This window comes from Uloborus diversus, chromosome 4 (genome assembly GCF_026930045.1).
Source record: "Uloborus diversus isolate 005 chromosome 4, Udiv.v.3.1, whole genome shotgun sequence".
Lineage (NCBI taxonomy): Eukaryota > Metazoa > Arthropoda > Arachnida > Araneae > Uloboridae > Uloborus > Uloborus diversus.
This window is the reverse complement of record NC_072734.1, coordinates 56,551,030-56,570,884: the sequence shown is the minus strand read 5'-3', so window position 1 is coordinate 56,570,884 and position 19,855 is coordinate 56,551,030. Positions and strand designations below refer to the sequence as shown.

The window sequence follows — 19,855 nt, the reverse complement described above, 5'->3', positions numbered from 1 at the left end:
GAATGGCACCATTTTTTAATATCACAAATATGATTAATATTTTTCTTCTTGCATGAAAGCTGAAATCTCAGGTTCAGTTCGGCATCAAGCCATTGCGATATTTATTCTTGGCGACAGGTTAGTAGTGGCGAACCATGTTTCATTCACTTATGTATTTCAAATGGTAAAAGTAATTACACATCATAACAATTAAGAATATTCATTTTTTAAATTGTACCAGAATTATAACAAGTGCCATTAAACTGAACACTAGAACGACTGACATTTTCTGTATACCTAGAAAGACTGAAGGAGCCAGTGTGGCCCCTACTCATTTTGGGAGTGAATTCTTTTAAAAATTCTTCCTGAGGGAGTCCACATGCCTGATACACCTTCTTTCATGACTAAATAAAAACTTAGTACTAAATTATTTTGAGTTTTTTCCCCTCTACACTGGGAAAAAGGTTGAATTAGTTTTCCTTTCTAAGAGCAATGGCCACCATTAGGATGGTAAGCAGTCGTTACTGTTTATAGCATTTGGATATCCAACCGGCTGCATAAAGAGGAAGTTACACGTTAAACTAGAGTGAATGGCATTTTTTTATGCTACAACAATTAGGAGAAAGGAAAAAAATAAATTTTTTAATTGTCAAAATGCTTAGGGGCCACTGCGGCCCCTCCTGTCTTTCTAGGTATAAGGATCAATATTAACAGTACTATGAGGCGAATGATTAAATGTTTAAACAAGCATTCAAATAGTGTCATATAATGAAAAGTCAGAAAATTCCATTAAGTTCCGTTAGATATTATCCGAGTTATTAAACAACAAACTACGCGAGGGGCCACACAGGCCCCTCCGTCTTTCTAGTGTTAAATATCCGTTTTATGGAGCCGCCAGCCTTTTCTTCTGGAGGAAGGAGGAAGGGTGCTTGGGAAAAACAGTTCTTCAATGTACAAATACTACGACCATACTAGAATTGGAAATGCAGCTTTTCATTTGTGATCGATGCTCAGAGGTAAGAAATTTCTATTTAGAAATAATACAGTTTTTACACAAGTTCCTTTAACACTGAAAATGTTTTATGGGACAGTACTCAGAGACTTTTTTAAAAAAAAATTTGGCGTCACGTCAACTACACTTTTTTTTTCAATGTATAAAATTCAATTATCAAATTTTCTACATTGTTGGAATCAAACCTGTGATCTTTGAAATGGAAAACAAATGTCATGTATTACCTAGACACCACTCAGTCACTAAGAAATACATTACAAGAAGAACGAAAACTGCTTTATACATCTAAACATAAATAAAATATTTTTTGATGAAGATTTTATTGGCAGAGTAATTTACTGTTCGGAAATTTTACTTACTTTTATTATTGATTAATTGATGCAATGAAATATTTTTAATGTACCCTGAGTATCTCTTGCTAAGGGAGATCACCTGCATTTTTTTGAAACAAATGGAGTCATTCAAATGAACTAGTTCAATGCACAGGTTGAAAAAAGAACGATCCTCTTATGAACCGATAATTAAAAAGGACAACATTGGCCATCTCTAATTTCAATAGAAGAGAATTAAGCATGTAATTTTATTTCAGAAACAAAGATTGTCAAATTAAATCAATAATAATGTGAATTTTTACATTAAATAACATACACGTGAAATGCATTTTACATACCTCGTACAAAAAGTGTGGCCATTACGGATAAAGCAGAACCATGAGAATTTTCTGCCATACACTCGTAATTTCCTTGATCTTCCTCTTCAGCATCTGTTATTTGTAATGAATCTAGAAAGGAAAAACGATTTCTTTTAGTCAATGACAAATCATCTAACGTTTTAAAAATATTTTTCAGTTTAAATGTCCAACAATTGAGTGATTATTCAAAATGTGTTTTCAAACAGAGATATATGGACTAACCAACTGTTCATCTATGATATGTAACATGATTATTCTATGCAGTTAATCTCAAATCCTCAAAATCATCAACAGTTGTTGATTCAGTTGGTCAAAATGAAAGATGTTAATGGGCTACATATTTGCAAGGAAAGCAGGACAAGGAGTCATTGTTTTAAGCAATTCAAATCTCAGGCTAATTTGGAAATTAGAAAAAAATATTACTTTAGTAGGGTTGTAGGATTGGAAGAGCTTACTAGAAGAAGCTGTAATAAGTAGGGGCTTTAAGAGGGCAATATCAATCTTCATCGGGGACTAATGAACTGACAAGGATCAGACTAGCTGGGCTTAGAGCCTGTTGAATGTTGCTGTTTGAATTACTCAAATCAATTTACGACAGGCCTCTGTCTTTCTAGTGTTAAAAATGTACCTAAATTGAAGGACCATTTATATTTTACATCAAACAAGTGTGAGTGTTATCTGAGATAAACTTAAAAATAAATATGTTTGGAAATTAGAAATTAATGCTTGTTAAGCATATTTTTATACCAACAATCTGGTTTTGAAGGTCATATATCCAAAGCTAAGCTAGGCACCAAACTTAATGCCTGAAACTTTAGATCACCAACCAACCTTTACTTTAAGTAAGCATAAAAAATAAGTTTAAGGATTTTATTAAACAGTCTGTAAACGCTACATGCATATAACTTTCACTATCTACACTATCTTAAGTTATTCCAGTCAACCCCCTTGTGTGTCCCCGACACAATGCAATCAAAACTCACAATTCAAATAAAGGAATAGAAACTTAATTTCAAAAACTGCAATACTTTTTAAATGCATGCATATTACTTTTATCCAATGGGTTTTTTTTTTTTCTTTTTCTTTTTGTCACCTCATACATATTTAACTTATTTGAAATAAATGATAGTTCAGTTTCATTTCAGTGCATAGAAAACTTATTCCAAGCGTCATCTTGACATTTGCAATTACATTCTTACTTCTGACAGTTAAACCCTTTGCCAGTGCAACCTGACCACAATTACAGCTAAATTGTGCCAACAGGGTTCAGGCAACAATGGCTAAAAGATTTAAAGCCTTTTTAAAGATTGTAAGAGTATTCAGTCGCTATATTTATAAACTTTCCATAAAACACTACAAACTAACTCAAATGATAAAATCAGTACTTACACCCTTGAACCAAGGAATATCGAGAGATGCTCATGTCGAGAGGAATCATGTTCTTCAACCATTTGATAGAGGGTTCAGGATCTCCTTCAACCTGGCAGGGGAGCAATGCACTGCGTCCTTTTTCGATTCCTTGCATGTTGGGTTGGCGCACAAACTTTGGAAATCCAGGTGGCAGTGCATCCTCTGCAACACAGAAATGAGAAATGTAAGCATTCTAAACCAAAGACTAATTTATTTTCCAACTGAAATCTTGCACATTTATTTAATTTTTAGACATGAGGCAGCAAAGGGATGTAACTGACAAAATAAAAACATTTGGAGGTAAGTACAAATGATAGGAGAACCTCTCCTCTGCTTTGGGGCAAGAAATAGTACTAGTAGCTCTAGTCGGTTGTGTTGTACAGCATGATGTAGAAAATTTTTTAAAGAAAGACTACCAAGGATCTGAACCTTAAACATAATTTACCCGAAACTTTAAATAGTCCACTTAAATCCCTTTGCTTCTCCTTGCATCAGATGTAAGTGGACAACAACATGTGGCTTACAATGTACAGTAGAACCTCATTTACCAGGCCTCCATTTATCCGGCTCTTTGGTTTATCCCAGATCAAAATTTGCACAGGTTAAAAGTTTTTTATATTTACATAAATAAAAATTCTAAATACAAACACATAAGTGACGACCAGCAAAGGTCTGGGCCCAGTGAGGCTGGTCCTAGTCAATTTATGAATCCCCAATGAAGATCAAGAACCGTCTAGAAACTATTCACCCCATTGCAAATAACAGCTACTTCAGGTAAACAAACAAATAGTGGTAGCTGAACTATAAGTCTGCCAAACATTTGCTTTTTATTTTGATTATATGTTTCATTATGATATACAGGTATCCCTAGCATAACACAGTTAATTTCTATTGTATAGTATTAGTCAAGTCAATAGATACATTTTACCTTACAAAAAATGGGGTCAAAGATTTTTTTTTTAAATTTGTACATATTGGTGCCGACATGGAAAAACCAAGTTATCCAACACGAAAGACCCCGGGGGAAATTTTGAGGGCCGAAAAACCACAAAAATTTATGACTTTTTTTGTTTTTTCCAAAATATCTCCGAAATGGTTCAACTTAGAAAAAAGTATTAAATATAAAGTTTAAAGAAATAAAATTTCCTACAACTTTTGTATTTACAACTTTTTTGTAGCACAAATAGCAAGCTTGCTATAGCTCTTTGAAAATAGGCAGTTTTCCTCCACTCTGAAAAAAAAATCTTTCACATCGAAAGCAAGGCGTCATAATTATTAGAACTTGAATAGAAACTTTAGTTTCAGAGAGTTTATCGACAGTTAGAGTAGTTTGAATTTCTTCCTCACCCCCCGCTGAACACAGAGTGGCAATTCTGGCTGACAGATTAGTTTCCACTAGACTCCAAAAACAGACGATGTATTGTGAAACTGAAATACATATATACACATTCATTTAAAGCACATACGACGATGAATTAATAAAAGAAAACCCGTCCCCCGCTGCTCACGGACGGACATTTTTAGTCTGACAGAGGTAGTCTTCATCAGACTCCAATAACAGATGATATATTGCAGTTTGTAACTGGATTACACAATATATACATTCATTTGAGGCACATAATTCGTACATTCTAGTCTAATTATTGCAAACAAAGATGCGATTTTTAAATATTAATGTGAAGGAATGAATGTTAGGCAGCTAATAAGCAAACACAATCATGCATCCTATGCTCTGATACAATAATAATAATAAACCCTCCCCCACCGCTCACGAACTAATATTTTTGGTCTGACAGAGGTAGTCTTTATCAGACCCTAATAACACATGATTTATATTGCAGTTTGTAATTGAATTACATAATCCTCTCATTCATTTAAAGCACATAATTCGTACCACCTATTCTATTACAAGCGAAAATGCGATATTTGAATATAAATGTGAATGAATAAATACTAGGGTGATAATAAGCAAACAATAGACATAATAATGAATAAATGAAGGTACAATAGTAATACGTAATGAACACTTTGAAAAAATTCTGCAGAAACTGACTTTTTGAGGCATAAAAACCCCAAAAGAATTACCTTTCAAAATGAAAATCCAACTGTAGAAGCTTAATACATACATCTAAATTACAGGGAGATTCATTCGACCTTAAAGCAAATCGAGAAAGGACAACAAAATATGCTGTTTATTCTCTTCGAAATCGTTTTGAAGGCCCAGGTTCTCCCGGTTCAGAATCTGTAGGAGGTAGAAAGAAGCTGTGGTCCTTTAATTGTTCATCTCCTTGTTGCGGTAATTCCAAAAGCTCCTGGAACAAATCATCTTCAGCAGTCTCATCCAAAGATGAAATTTCTGCAACATTTTCACAATTTGTGCCACTGCAGTGTTTGCACGTGCTGGAGCATTTTAAACCTGCCTTGCGACAAAAACAGGCTACAGTACAATTTTTTTTGCAGGTACAAGGTACAATCTTCAAAAGATTCTGAGTAACTGAATCTCTTTTCGTGTCAACAGGCATTAGACCTTGCGTTCTGCGTTCCCAACCCCATTTCTCTGGATCAATTATGTTGCCCTAACAACTTTGAATTTGGTGGTAGCACCAATATGAGTGATAACGTCCAGCATCCCTCCCCCCCCCCCCCCCGCACGTTGGAGGTAGCCCTGCAAGATTTATTTTAGCCCTGTATACTAGTTTTATAAAAAGATTAAATCGCAAAGTACCCAAAGATAGGTTCAAATACTTTACGTCATCAGTGCATAATATTTTCAAAATGTTTTCTCCAGCTGCAGCTACGGCATCATGATGACTGATTGGGTCCATAAATGCTTCAATAGCTTCTTCAATTTCAGGTTGTTTTTTTTTTTTTCGACTATTTTGTACAACTTAATTTTGCCTTGGCCAAAGATTGCCGAAGTCGTATCACACCCACACTAATATTCTTTTCATGCATGAAAAGAATATTGGTGGGGTCAAACTTAAAAGATTTAGTGGGGAAAAAAACAAATCACAAGCATTCCCTCTTCCAGGTTTTAAAAAGAACAAGTTGCTAAAAGGCTGTCCTAAAGCTGTCATCAGCACCAACAGATCTATATCCTCTCGCCCACTATAACAATCTTTTCAATTTCCTTCGCCTTTGAAAGTGCAGTAAGTAAGTCGGCATCTTCTTGAGTTTGCATGACTTCAATGCCACACTCTTCGAAATATGTCTCAAGAAGTTGAATAAGACGATTCTTGTTATAATTTGCTAGAAATCTTTCTTGAGGAATTTAGTCAACATGTTAGGTTCAACCATTACTTCAAGGGAAGAGATTGATTGCTCATTGATACAGCATTTGTGACAGACAGTGTGAATTGTCACTTCTTTTAAGTCCTTCAAAAACGCAGATGTTCTTCATTTTGACGTTTTGCGCTGCATCTTTGAAGATTTTCTACTCCCTTCTCCTTCACAATCTTTATTTCGCATTCATTCAAACTGATTTCGCAAAAAAAAAAAAAAAAAAAACCACCTTGGTCAGGTGTAATTATTTCTAGAAAAAAAAATTGTAATACAGATCACACAGATTGATAAAACATACTCTCGCTCGAACTCTGAAGTGACCAACATGAGTAGCTATTGAGTCGATTCATCTCATTTGGAGAGAAAAAAAAGGGGAGGGGTAGAATGGGGGTGTTTTGTTTAAGTTAAAGGGAACGGAGTCATTTACCCTCAGCTCACAAATCATTTCCAAGGTCCCACTGACGGCGTTTCTCCTTTTTTCCTCCGTTATCTGATGCGCTTTCACGCACTTTGCTGAGGAATTCAGAAAAAGTGTGACTTTCAAGTAGTTGTAACTCGCTTGCTTTTCATGCTACAAAAAGTTGTAATGACAAAAGTTGAAGGAAATTTAATCCTCTTTAACATTTGCATTGGAAGTTTTCTTGTAATTTTAACCATTTTTGAGATATTTTGAAAATACCACAAAAAGTCACATATTTTGGGGGGTTTTCGGCCCCCAAAACTTCTCCCGAAGTCTTTCGTGTTGGATAACTTGTTTTTTTCATATTGGCACTAGTATACACAGATTTAAAAAATAAAATCTTTGACTCCATTTTTTGTAAGGCAAGCCCGTTTTTTCCTACCTATTGACTGGACTATATCGAAACCGTGTTATAGGAGACTTTTTTATAAATAATATTTAGCCTATTTTTTTTAAACTAGTTAATCATGCACACAATATAAATCTGGTGAATATGTATTGTGCTATATCAAAATTGTGTTACACAAGCCTCGGAAATAAAATGAATTAAGGTAATGTGTACTGTGTTTTGCCAAAAAAAAAGTCTTAAAGTGCAAATTTTATATAAACGGTGAAATTTCGGTTAAATAAAACATACAAACAAAAACTGGCAACTGAAACATACAATGGCTCTACTGATCCGAAATTAGATTTGCCATAAACAATACAACTGAATTCTTTTACATACCTCAAATTAAATCTATTATATACTACAAGAAAAGTTTATCAACTTTTTACTACGAACGAAACACATATTATCAGAAAGAAAGTCTGAGCTTTTCTGCAGCAATAAAGTTCATCTAAGCAACAACAACAAAACAAAATAGGAAATAAAATAAATAGAATTATCCTTATATATTATTTCTGTAGCCTGCTTTCTGTTCTTACAAAAGATCTTCCTCAATTCTTGATCAATTTCTTTGATTTACCCTTCATTTTAAAGCTTATCGTGCAGACTAATGACGAAAAATAGACCCACGGTCTAAAAATTGTTTTTTTTCCTGTCAAAAAATTTTTGAGCACCTAACTGAGGTTTTCGGTTAAAGTTATGTTTAACTTGCGCTGCGACCGACAGAGCTGAATAGCTTGATCGGCAGAGGGTTCGAACGGTAACCAGAAGAACGAGTGTGTGGGCCCGGCCCAGACGATCTGCATCAGAAAATTAGACAAATATCGCATATTACATGAACGCTTGAAAACAATAAATAACCCAAGTGATTGAATAAAATAAATGAGATAGGAACGCTCCTTGCTGTTACGAAAACTTGATGCAACCTGTAGCTCAATGATTCTTAATTGTTAGGTTTTTTTTTTTTTTTTTGGTTTTAAAGCTTTGGCTTCGGTCAGAAAACTAAAGCATGGTGTAAGCGAAAATACAGGGTTCATACCCTTTAGGCAGAAAAAAATTCAAGCACTTTTCAAGTACTTTTCAAGGTAAAAAATTTTGTTTTCAAGGCAATATCATAAATTTGTACTAAAAATATTGTATGCAGATTTCATTTACTACAAACACATAGAAATAAGGCAATAATACAAAAAAGTATAGGAAAGCAAAATTGCTTTTTCTACAACGAGAGACGCTTTGATGAAAGATCTACTGCGTTGAAAGTTTTTCTGAAAATGTTTGAAAAGTTTGGTCATAAAGAGAAGCAGATACCAAATGGTTTAATTTTGAGGTTTTTCAAAGGTTGCAGCAGTCAGAGGTTTGTATATGTTCTAGAATCAGCAAATTAATACTTAAAAAAAAAACCTTTCATAAGTGCTTTTAACTTTTAAGGGAAGAAACTAAAATACCCAAGTTCAATGGTATTGCAAGAGAGGAGTTTTTGAAGTCACTCCCCCCCCCCCCCCGGGTTTCAACATTTATTTCCAATATCTATATAGTGGTTTATTACAATATAAGGGCGGTTAGGACAAAAACACTACCCAGAAAGTTATTTCAGTTTTCACTATTAAGTTCTAAAAATATTAGGTTTGCAAATCATTTATAAGTATGCAAATCAATTATTCGTATGTATTTATTAGCTGTTCAGACAATAAGGCATTTCAACTGTCCTCGAGTAAATTTAAAAATTAGGAAGTAAGAAAAGTTTATGAAAGTCCACAGTCCAGTCTCTACACCTCAAAATATACAAAAGCAGCTTAAGCAGTGATAAATACTGTGAATGCAAACTTGAGCCTATTCAGCTTTCATTGATTAACTTGCAATAGACAATAAATGTGCAAGTTCAGATTTATAGAGCCATATTTCGAAATTGAAAAGATTCACAAGAAGTTGACATATATTATGACAAAAGTAGTTTTATTTTGGGAAAAAATGGGTTATTGTTGAAATTAGAATGTAAATTTAGAAAGGAAATAATATTCAGGTGATTTGTGAGTTCATAAAAAATTACCTGAAAGTTTCAAAGAGCAAAATGGGGCGAGGGGGGGGGGGAATAATTTTTAAAACTAAGACCCCTATTACTTGAATATACATATGTACAACAACAACTTTTGCTATGCATACAATTCATAAAATAGTTTATTAAGTCAAAATATTTTGCATAGAAATACCATGCCCAGTGCCTGTTGACAACCAGCAACAGGCACTGGGCCTAGCTAGGCTTGTACTGGTCAATTTATTAGATCCAAATGAAGATGAATGACCCTCCTTAAGCTATCTACCCCTTTGCTGATTAAAGCCTCTTTCGGTAAGCTCCAAGTACCCACAACCTTAATAAAGTAGTAATTTTGAACATTTGAGGAAAAGGGGAAAATTGGAGATATAGGGAGGTAAAAGCATAAAAACGAACACTACTGGATTTCAAGTGAGTAATCATAACACAACCATCCCTGTTATACACCTTATTTATTTTAGCAGACATAAAAAAAATGATGTACTTAAAAATAAAATTATATAAATCAACTTTATATTTAAAATACAAACTTTAAGTTAATTTGTTAGGTGCTCAACTGCTGAAATTTAAATTTTTTTAAAAAAAATCTGCTATGACCAAAAATTAGGTAAAGATAATCATTCAAAATTGCAAAAATAAATTAGCAAATAATTAAACAAGACCAAGGTAATAAACTAACTCTTTAGTTATTAAAATAAAAAATAAAATAAGCTAATCTGATGTAGCAGTGTCAAAATAACTACTAATTGCCAAAAATATAAAAATATTTACAAAATGCAAAAGGATTGAAATCTCAAACAAGGGAAGCAAATTTTCGCGAATTAAGTTTAATGTTGTCATGTTTCCCATAAAATAAACTTATATTTTACTGAAATTAAACATAAAATATGCTAATCTACGGTAGCAAATATGAAAATAACATCCGATTAGTGAATATATTTAAATATTTGCAAGATGCAAAAAGATTGAAATTTCAAACACGAGAAGCAATTTTTCGCAAAGTCTGAGTTCGTTCGATGTGGCATGTTTCCCATGAAATAAATTTATTTGTATTTTTATTAAAATTAAACAAAAAATATATTAATCTAAGGTAGCATATGCGAAACTAACATTTGATTAGCCAAAATATTTAAATATTTGCAGGATGCAAAAAGATTGAAATTTCAAACACAAGAGCAATTTTCCGCGAAACCCGAGTAAGGTCAATGTTGTCATGGTTTCCAAATTAATTTCTTTGTTAATTAATGAAATTAAACAAAAAATAAACTAATCTAAGGTACCATATGTCAAAATATCTTTCGGTTGTAAAAAACATCAAAATATTTACAAGATGCAAAAGGATTGAAATCCCAAACACGGAAGCAATTTTTCGCGATGTTGCATACTGAACACATGTTCAGAAAATTGCATTGGTGAAATACTTTTTTAAAACTTCTAAGCACAATTCGTTGATTTTTGGGAGAATTTAAGCACTAAGAAACTTTTTCAAGGTTTTAAAACTTTTTCAAGGTTTTCAAGCACTTGAAAATGAACTTTTTTTTTTCAAGCACTTTTCAAGGTTTTTCAAGGGCGTACGAACCCTGAAATATAAGTATCAGGATAAGATTTCAGACTATAATGGAATAATTTCTGTTCAGAAAAAAAATCGTACACTGAAATATCGATCTTCTAATAAGTTTTTAACCCTTTGGACAAATAAAAAAATTATTACCCCTAATTGAAATTACGTTTTTTATTTAGTTAATCTACGAATATTTACTAGAATACAAACTTAAACATTAAAATTACTAACAACTTGATGGGTAAAATATCATTTTTTTTCTTCTTTCGGCAAAAAACAAATAACCAGTCACATTTTTACTACATTGGAAAAGCTATGCTTAAAAAACGAACTTAGTTCAACTGATTTTGTATTTTAACTGTTTGGTTAAATGATGAACACGTGCTGCCATCTAAGCCATAACAGTTCAAACAGCCTGCGATAACAAGTTGTATAAATTTTCAAAAATAAAAACACTTCTCTTCAATATCTTATCTTATATATTATTTCTATGGATTATTTTTCTGTCGGTCGAGACCTTTCTTATTTCTTGAAGAAATTCCCTCTCATTTTAAAGCTTATCGGGCCGGCTAATGACAAAAAATAGACCTGCGGTGGAAAAACCAATTTTTTGGAAAGGCACATTGCTTTTGCATAACCTTGATGCAGCGTAAAGCTCTTATGCAGATTTTTTAAAATTTCTAACACAATTTTTCAATTTTTTGCACTGCTTTTGGCAAAAAAAAAAAAAAAAAAATCCACAATTAAACCTGCTTTTTTTTTAAATTTTTTTTATGAAGCTCAAGGGCACTGGGCTTAGTTGTTTGGTTTCATTGATAAGTTTTTTATTGGTAGAGCGTACGGCTATAAATTAGCTGATCTTCGGGTTCGCCATTATAGTTAATTTAGATCAGTATTACACATTACATGAACAGTGCAGCTCTGGTTAGTTGAGCTGTGACTTTAACTATGTTTACCTGTTTTAGAGGAGTTTAGTAAAAAATAAACACGTTATTGGATTTTAGTTGGAATATTTTTGAAAAACTACTAAGAAAGTTTCTCAATTCAATTTAACGCCAATTACTCTTCCCTCTTTACCGAAACAGAGGTAAACATTGTTAGAGTCGGAGCTCAACTTCTCAAAGCCTCACAATACTATTAACATATCACAGATAACACACGTAAGGCAATAACATAAATGCGTAGGGAATGCTCCTTGGCGTTTCAACTCCTTTATGCATGCTACAGTTATTATTCAGATAAATTAACGATTAATCGAAGGATTTTTTTCTTTTTTTTAAAGCTTTAACTCCGTTCAGATTACTAAGCATAATGTAAGCATTAAAAAAATTAGACTTAAAAATTCAGACCTCGCCTGATATTATAATAAGGCCTCAATGATTTTTGCGCAGAAAAGCTCTTTACTGTATGCTGAAATGTAAATTTTGCTCATAGCTGTGTTTGACCTTTTGTATAAATAAAAAATTACTATGCCAAATTGAAATTACGATTCTCACCCAACGAAGTAAAACATTAAATTTATTATCAACTTCAAATGTAAGAAATCCTTTTCTGTTCCTCTGCTTTCGGTGAAAAAAAATGCATTTTGTCTACATTCGAAAAATTACACTTAAAAAACGAATACAGTTCAAATGGTTTTGGCTTTGAATTTTAAGTGTTCGATTAAAAGAGAAACATGTGTCGGCATTCAAGCCATAACGGTTAAAGCAGGAACCGGGAAAATTGTATCAATTTTCAAAAATAAAAACACTTATTTTCAATCTAATTTGTTATTTCTCTAGAAAGTTTGTTTCAATTGCTATGCGAGAACTTCCTCATTCCTTAATCAAACTCTATGTTTTACGAATAATTTTAAAGCTTATCAGCTGGCTAATGACAAAACATACACGCATGGTCTTTTTTATTATTTTTTTTTGGCAAAAAAGCTTTTTTTGCTGTTTTTTATTTTTTTATTACACATTGCTTCAATGAATAGCATTCGAAAATGAAGGCAAAGTTGTTCGGTTGGTTGGAGTGTCGTGATGATAATCAGAATGGCGCCTGTTCGAATCTGTGCCAATATATATCTCTTTTATGTTTTTTTTTTCATCAGAGGCTCAATTAGGCAGCATTGTATTTGCCACAAACCGTTTTTTCACATGCACAATTACTGCTTTTTCAGGAGTCACTCAGTCACACTTTTAATGATACTTATGTTTGCATTGAAAATACGTACAACCAAAAAGTGAACCATGATTACATTATCACAATGTTGTATTTAGCGAGGTTTTGTTGCTGATGTCTTTAAATCTTCACAATGTTCCTCTTTGAAATTTTTAAAGAGAGAAATGCCACATGAAACGATTCGAAGCAGAGTGAGGAGTTCCGCACGCGTCGACTAGTTCGATTTATTTTGTTTTAGCTACATTTTACAAAACTGTAACACCCAGAGAGTGTAGAAAATACAATAAAAGTATGTACATAAAAGTTAACCATACCTCTCAGTACATTGAGGTCTGCAAGTGCTCTGACGGGCTCTCCTACGCCATTCTCGGCCACACATTCGTAGGTGGCATCATCCCTTTCTGCCCGTACGGGTTCGATTCTGAGCACGGAGCCATTGGGCATGTCGAGGGTCGTGTATCGCTGGGTGGTGACTCGCTTGCCGTTCTTGCGCCACTCTATCTGCGGGTTGGGATTACCCACAGCGGTGCAGACAAAGACTGCAATGCCACCACTCGCCACAATCTGGTCTTGAGGATATGTCTCGATACGAGGCGGATCTGAAAATGGAGAGAAAAAATTACATCAGTAAATTTTGAGAAAAAAATTAAGAATTCAATCTGTTCAGGTGGTAGACAAAGAAAATAGTTTTAGAGTGCTTCTCAAATACTTTGGCTTCATATAATAAATAAAAAATGGTTAGTGATATTTATCAGTAGAAATCAATAAAGTGCAACAAACATTGGTTAATTTTGCAGGTTTCATTTAAATATTATTGGTCACTTGACTGGAAGATAAAAACGTTAGATAGCTTGCAGGCTTCTCATATAAATTAATTCATATTATATTGGTAACATTGATATTATTTGCCAAAGCTAGGTATTGTGAACATAAGTTCCCTTGATACTACTTCTTCTAAAGCAAAGCATTTCAAAATTTTCACTCTAATACACTTTAAATTTTTTAAGTTACACATCGTCCCCTCAGAACAGAAGTATGATATGGTTATTTTTGGGCTTAGATGTCTTACTGCTGCTCTGGGGGGACAATACTCAAAAAGTATGATTATGTCAAGAAGTTTTGAAAATAATTCTCAGTTAATGAGCACTTTTTAAAAATAACTAATCAGCAGCTTCAAATATAAGATGTTAACCAAAGGTTTTATTCTTTGCACTGAAAACTATTCTGCTTAATTCTTATTAACTGGAAACAGCCATTTAGTCGCAAAGAAGCAAAGGATTGCATACAGTGATCAGGAATTAAAATTATGCTCTACCTCAGCTTTTGGTACTATGAACAAAAATTCAATTCAGGAGAAAATTTTTAAAACAGTCTCTCTATTTTATATATATATACACAGGTTAAATAGGTGAACTTTCAACTTAGAGAGAGAAAAAAATCTTTTTAAAGCAGTTACAGAGATTTGCTGATCATAAAGATTTATAAATGTCTGCATACAATAAATCAACATATTAAGTTAAAAAATGGCTCTACACATTACAATTAGTTTATTACATTATCAGGAATTATGTGCAACATACAACACTGCAAATACAACTATGCTCAAATGAGATTAGAACAATTTCAACATTATTTGTCAGTAAAAATCAACAGCAACATTTAGTGATTACAAATGTTTTACTCAAGTAGAATGTTTCATTTATAATAGTTAAACGCTACATGTGTCTACTGAAATCAAACACTCAAATAAATAAATATTGGTCAAACTGCAGAGAAAATTTGGATGCAATTTTGAAACTTACTTTTAGACATTGTGTAACAATTAATACGTAGTAGGGTCAAAAAGTTCCCGGAATAGTCGCTTACATTCAAGTATTTGTTCGCTGGAAGGGAAATTTGTGTTTGGAAGGTTGGCATCACTGCTCTTGAAGGTCATATGAGGTTCAACAGGCAGATGTTGTTAGTCTCGTGCGTGCGGGTGTATTAATATTGTAGTCTCTGATTTCTCTTTCGTCGAATTGTGTAATGTCGTCATTAGAGCAACGTGGCGATATTAAATTCTGTGTGTTGCTGGAGAAATCACCCTCAGAGATTCTTGAGATGCTGAGAAAAGCATACGGAAACTCTGCGATGAAGAAATCGGCAGTTTACGAGTGGCACAAGCGTTTCCTTGGCGGTCGCACAACAATTGAAGATAATGTTCGGACTGGGCGGCTTTCCACTTCCACTACAGATGACAATGTTGAGCGCGTTCGAAAACTTGTGCGTGCGGACAGGCGAACAAACATCGATACTATTGCCTCCGAACTTGGTATTTCACATGGGAGTGTTCACAGCATTCTTCATAATGACTTGAACATGCATCGTGTTTGCTTACACATGGTTCCGAAAATGTTATTCCCTGAGCAAAAGGAAATGAGAGTGACCATGTCCAGGGACTTGATTGAAATGGCTGATGCAGACGACAGCTTCCTGCGCAAAATTATAACAGATGATGAGACTTGGTGCTTTCTTTACGACTCTCAGACGAAACGGCAGTCTGCTGAATGGAAGTCAAAAAGTTCACCCAGAAAACAAAAATTTCGCTTGGACAGAAGCCGGGGTAAAGTAATGTTGGAGGTATTTTTTGATTACCGTGGCTTGATTCATTATGAATTTATTCCTGAAGGGAGAACAGTAAATAAAGAAATGTACAGAGAGATCTTAAAACGGTTACGAGATTCAATTCGACGAAAAAGACCTGAAAAAGGGGCAGAAAATGATTGGTTTTTGTTGCATGACAATGCCCCTTCACATCGCTCTCTATTGGTGAAACAGTACTTAGCTAAGAACAATGTTACCACTCTGGAACACCCACCATATTCTCCCGATCTTGCACCACCAGATTTTTACCTGTTTCCACGGCTGAAATAAGCATTGAAGGGACGTCGTTTTGCTAATTCATCGGAGGTGATTGAAAATGCGACGAAGCAGCTGAAAGAACTTTCAAAAACCGGCTCTCAGGAGTGTTTCCAACAATTGTACGAACGCTGGAATAAGTGTGTGGATGCAGGAGGAGAGTATTTTGAAGGAAAATAATGTAAGAATGTAATATATATTTTCAATTAAATTGTATTAACCAATTCCGGGAACTTTTTGACCCTACCTCGTATGTATGTGACTTAAAATAATGACCAAGATATAAGTAAAATTTAAACTAATTTAATATACCCGAAAACTTTAATTCAGTACATTCCACTCCATTGACACCATATTTAATGGCATCTCATGTAATTTCATGTGATTCTTTGAAAAGTTAAGCTCTTAAATGAAGTGATAATTAAAATCTATGCTTGATATGGAAAGTAAAAGATTTCTGACTAACTTTGCAAGGTTCCCAGCTATTTCATAAAAAGTAAAATAAATAAATAAATAAGTAAAATTTCATTGACAATAAAAATCAATTCACAGTCAACTCTTTCAAATCTGCCAACCTGAAACTTACAATAGTCTAAAACCTGCATGATTTGAGACATAAACAATGAAATTTACAGTTAAATGCAAAATAAAGAATTTAAGATGGAAATAATGTTGAAAATTCTAAATGCTTTGAAAAAAAAATCAATTTTGAATTTAAGGCTTAGTTTTTACATAGTTGAACTCTGTTAACACAAAATGTCAAATATCTTTAAATTTGTTAAATAAATACAATCGTGCATAAAAAGCAAAATAAGAAACAACGTAAAATAGCACAAACTGCAGACATGTTTTTTGAAGTTAAAAGGAACACCTTTTTCAAAGAAATGAGCTAGTGGGTGAAACTTATTAATACAAATACAAAAGTGACGACCAGCAACAGGCTCTGGGCCCAGCTAGACTGGTCCTAGTCAATTCACAATCCCCAGTGAAGATCAATGGCCCTCTTAAAACTATCTACTCCCGTACTCATTACCACCTCTTCCGGTAAACTGTTCCAAGCTCCACTACCCTGCTATAATAATAATTTTTCCTGATATCCATGTTAGCCTGAGATTTAAATAGCTTAAAACAATGACCCCCTTGTCCTGTTTTCAGTGCTAAACTTCAGCCCCGTAACATCTTTCATTTTAATAAATTTAAACAACTGAAGCATGTCCCCTCGGTCTCTTCTTTGCTCAAGACTACATTTTTAACCTTCTAAGCCTGGAATCATAGTCTAAGTGAGAAAGTCCATTTATTAGCCTTGTAGCTCGCCTTTGAACCCTTTCCAATACATTAATGTCTTTCTTAAGATAAGGAGACCAAAACTGAACAGCATACTCCAAATGAGGTCCTACCAAACTTCTATATAAGGGCAGAAGAACTTCTTTAGATTTGTTTGAAATAGATCTATTGATAAACCCAAGCATCTTATTGGCCTTGTTACTAGCAATGCTGCACTGTTGGCTAAACTTTAAATCCTGACTTATTAAGACCCCCAGATCAGTAACTTTGTGCTATGGATCCATATGGATATCATCCATTAAGCTAATGGATGATGCATTTTTTGGATGTTTTTATATTAATCCTTAAATTTGTTCACATTATCAGTTATTCTTAACAACTGAATATGTGATACTAAGTAAAAATAAAGAAATACAATCTATACATAAAAAAATAATTTATTTATTTTTTGTAATCAAATTATTAGTAGGTACATTTTTTTTTAAAATGTTGCTTATTTCTTAAAGTTGAATGTTTTTGGAAAAAATAGAAAAAGAATGATCAATAGTTGTGAGACAGGTTGTAATCTACAGCAGAAAATGTGATTTATCATCAAGCATATTGGAATGTCCATAGGTAAACCATAGGTACTTTCAATTCCAAGTATTTTCCTTTTCTTTCTTTTTTTTTTTTTGAAGAGACAATGGATTCTTTACAATTTTCACAAAACAATGAATAATTTCCAAAAAACAAAATTACAGTATTCAATCACAAATTTTTTCAATGAAGAGGGCAAAAATTTTTGTTTGTCTTAGCCGAGACTTTCAGTTTAATGCATGTATTTTGCATGAAAGTTTTACTGCCACTAAATAGCAATAGCAAACCAAACTTAAGTAACAAAATGTTCATTTTAGCCGTGTGTTTGGATCAAAAGAGTAAAACTGTATACATAAACATAATATATAAGTACTGAAACATAAATGCTTTATGCCATACTTTTCAAATCACAAGTTCTAATCCTGTATGCACTGCATACTTTTCGGTATACCTTTTGTTAATCTATCATTTTCACAACTTGTTTCACCAATAAGATTTTAATCCAATCATACATCTTGAGCTACATAGTTAGTTATACAAAAGTACTGTATTTTCCTGCGAATTATCTGTATTTTTTCCTCAACTTCAACGCACTGAACCTCAATTTTCAGCAGAATTCATCAATAGAGTCCGTTTACAAAGCCTGTATGATTGTTTATTTTACATAGCTTAAAATTTCTTCTGACGCGGTTCAGGCTACGTAAAATAAACAACCATACTCCAGGTACGAGGAAAATTCAAGCTATGTAAAATAAACAACCATACAGCTATAGTAGAAGCAGTCTTCATTTGAACTAGACTAGACCGCTTAATCCTGTCTTGACTCTATCTTTTAGTAATTAACGAACTTAAATTACAATTTCCAAAAAAAAATCAATATTTTTTAGATTAATAATGATCATACCTTAAATATTATTACTTGTTAACGTTTTCAATTTAGTTGCTAAAATTGTGTGTTAAATCAAAACAACTTCGTTTTTTGACATCTTATTGTCCGTGGATTATAAGCCACCGCGGATTTCCGAAGATTTAATTTTTTTTTTCTTCAGATCGATTTTGGCACCTGCGGATCATACGCCGCCACGGATAATACGCAGAAAAATACTACACAAAAGTGAGAACAAACATGAATTCTTAACAAGCTACAAGAAAACAAGAACTGCACAAAAATCGCAAAATGTACAAAATGCATAAATTAAAAATATTAAGATTCAAATTCAAAACGGTTGCAATAAAGAATAGCTTAATCTTGATATCTCCCCCCCCCCCCATTAATAACAAATGGTTTTCTTTAAAATAATAGCAATAATTTTGCAAGTTTAAATTGTCAATAAATCACATTAAAAAAATTAACTCCAATTACAATTACACAGTGCAACTATTATTTTTTAAAAAGTTCTATATTTGGCATGACAATTTTGCTTTCTGTTTAATTGAGCAATAAGTATGTAGAAAAAAGAAATTATATGCCTGAAACTTCATTTTGTGACTATCATAGTGGTACACATTTAAATACTGCCAACTTTTACGTTTTTCAAACTATACCGTTCGTAATTTGCGTAATGACTTTTAAAAAATGCAATATATTGTATGTATAACCATCGAAAAGTCTTATTAATTACACATTCTTTGTCTCTGGAGCAACAGGGACTCTAAATCACTATACCATAAACGATATTGTCTTAAAAGAACAGTGAAGCAACACAACAAGAAACTACCGTAATTTTTCGAACAAACGCCCCCCCCCCCCCAGTGCATCGCAGAGAGGAAGGGGGGGGGGGGAGTGGTTAGAAGGGCCGCATAGCGGGACAAGTAAATGCCAACCTTTTAATATGCTAGGTGCTTGAAAAAGTATTTTGTTTTTTGTTTTATCGGAAAATTCTGAGCAAATTTATTAATAAAATAGTGTCAAGATTTGTAGTAGACATTTTTAGTTGCCATTCATTAGGGAATATCCTTAAAAATGGCACAGCACTATATTATAATAAGATGTCATTTTAAATGCCCATTAAACATGATGAGTATAAACAAAATTGTATAAAACTTTCAATGCATTAATACATGTTTCGCACAGTATTCGGTCGAGGGCGAATAGTGAAAT

General features: G+C 33.3%; 1 protein-coding gene across 1 annotated transcript in view; it reads right to left on the bottom strand.

Annotated features, from left to right (window-relative positions):
• Positions 1-19,855, bottom strand: part of LOC129221107 (tyrosine-protein phosphatase Lar-like) — a 281,893-nt gene that overhangs the window by 72,506 nt on the left and 189,532 nt on the right. The window contains exons 5-7 of the mRNA XM_054855554.1: positions 13,311-13,595; positions 3,072-3,254; positions 1,662-1,772 (exon numbers count right to left, since the gene is read on the bottom strand). Coding sequence (XP_054711529.1) covers positions 1,662-1,772; positions 3,072-3,254; positions 13,311-13,595 — 579 coding nt within the window. The remainder of the gene's footprint in view (positions 1-1,661; positions 1,773-3,071; positions 3,255-13,310; positions 13,596-19,855) is intronic.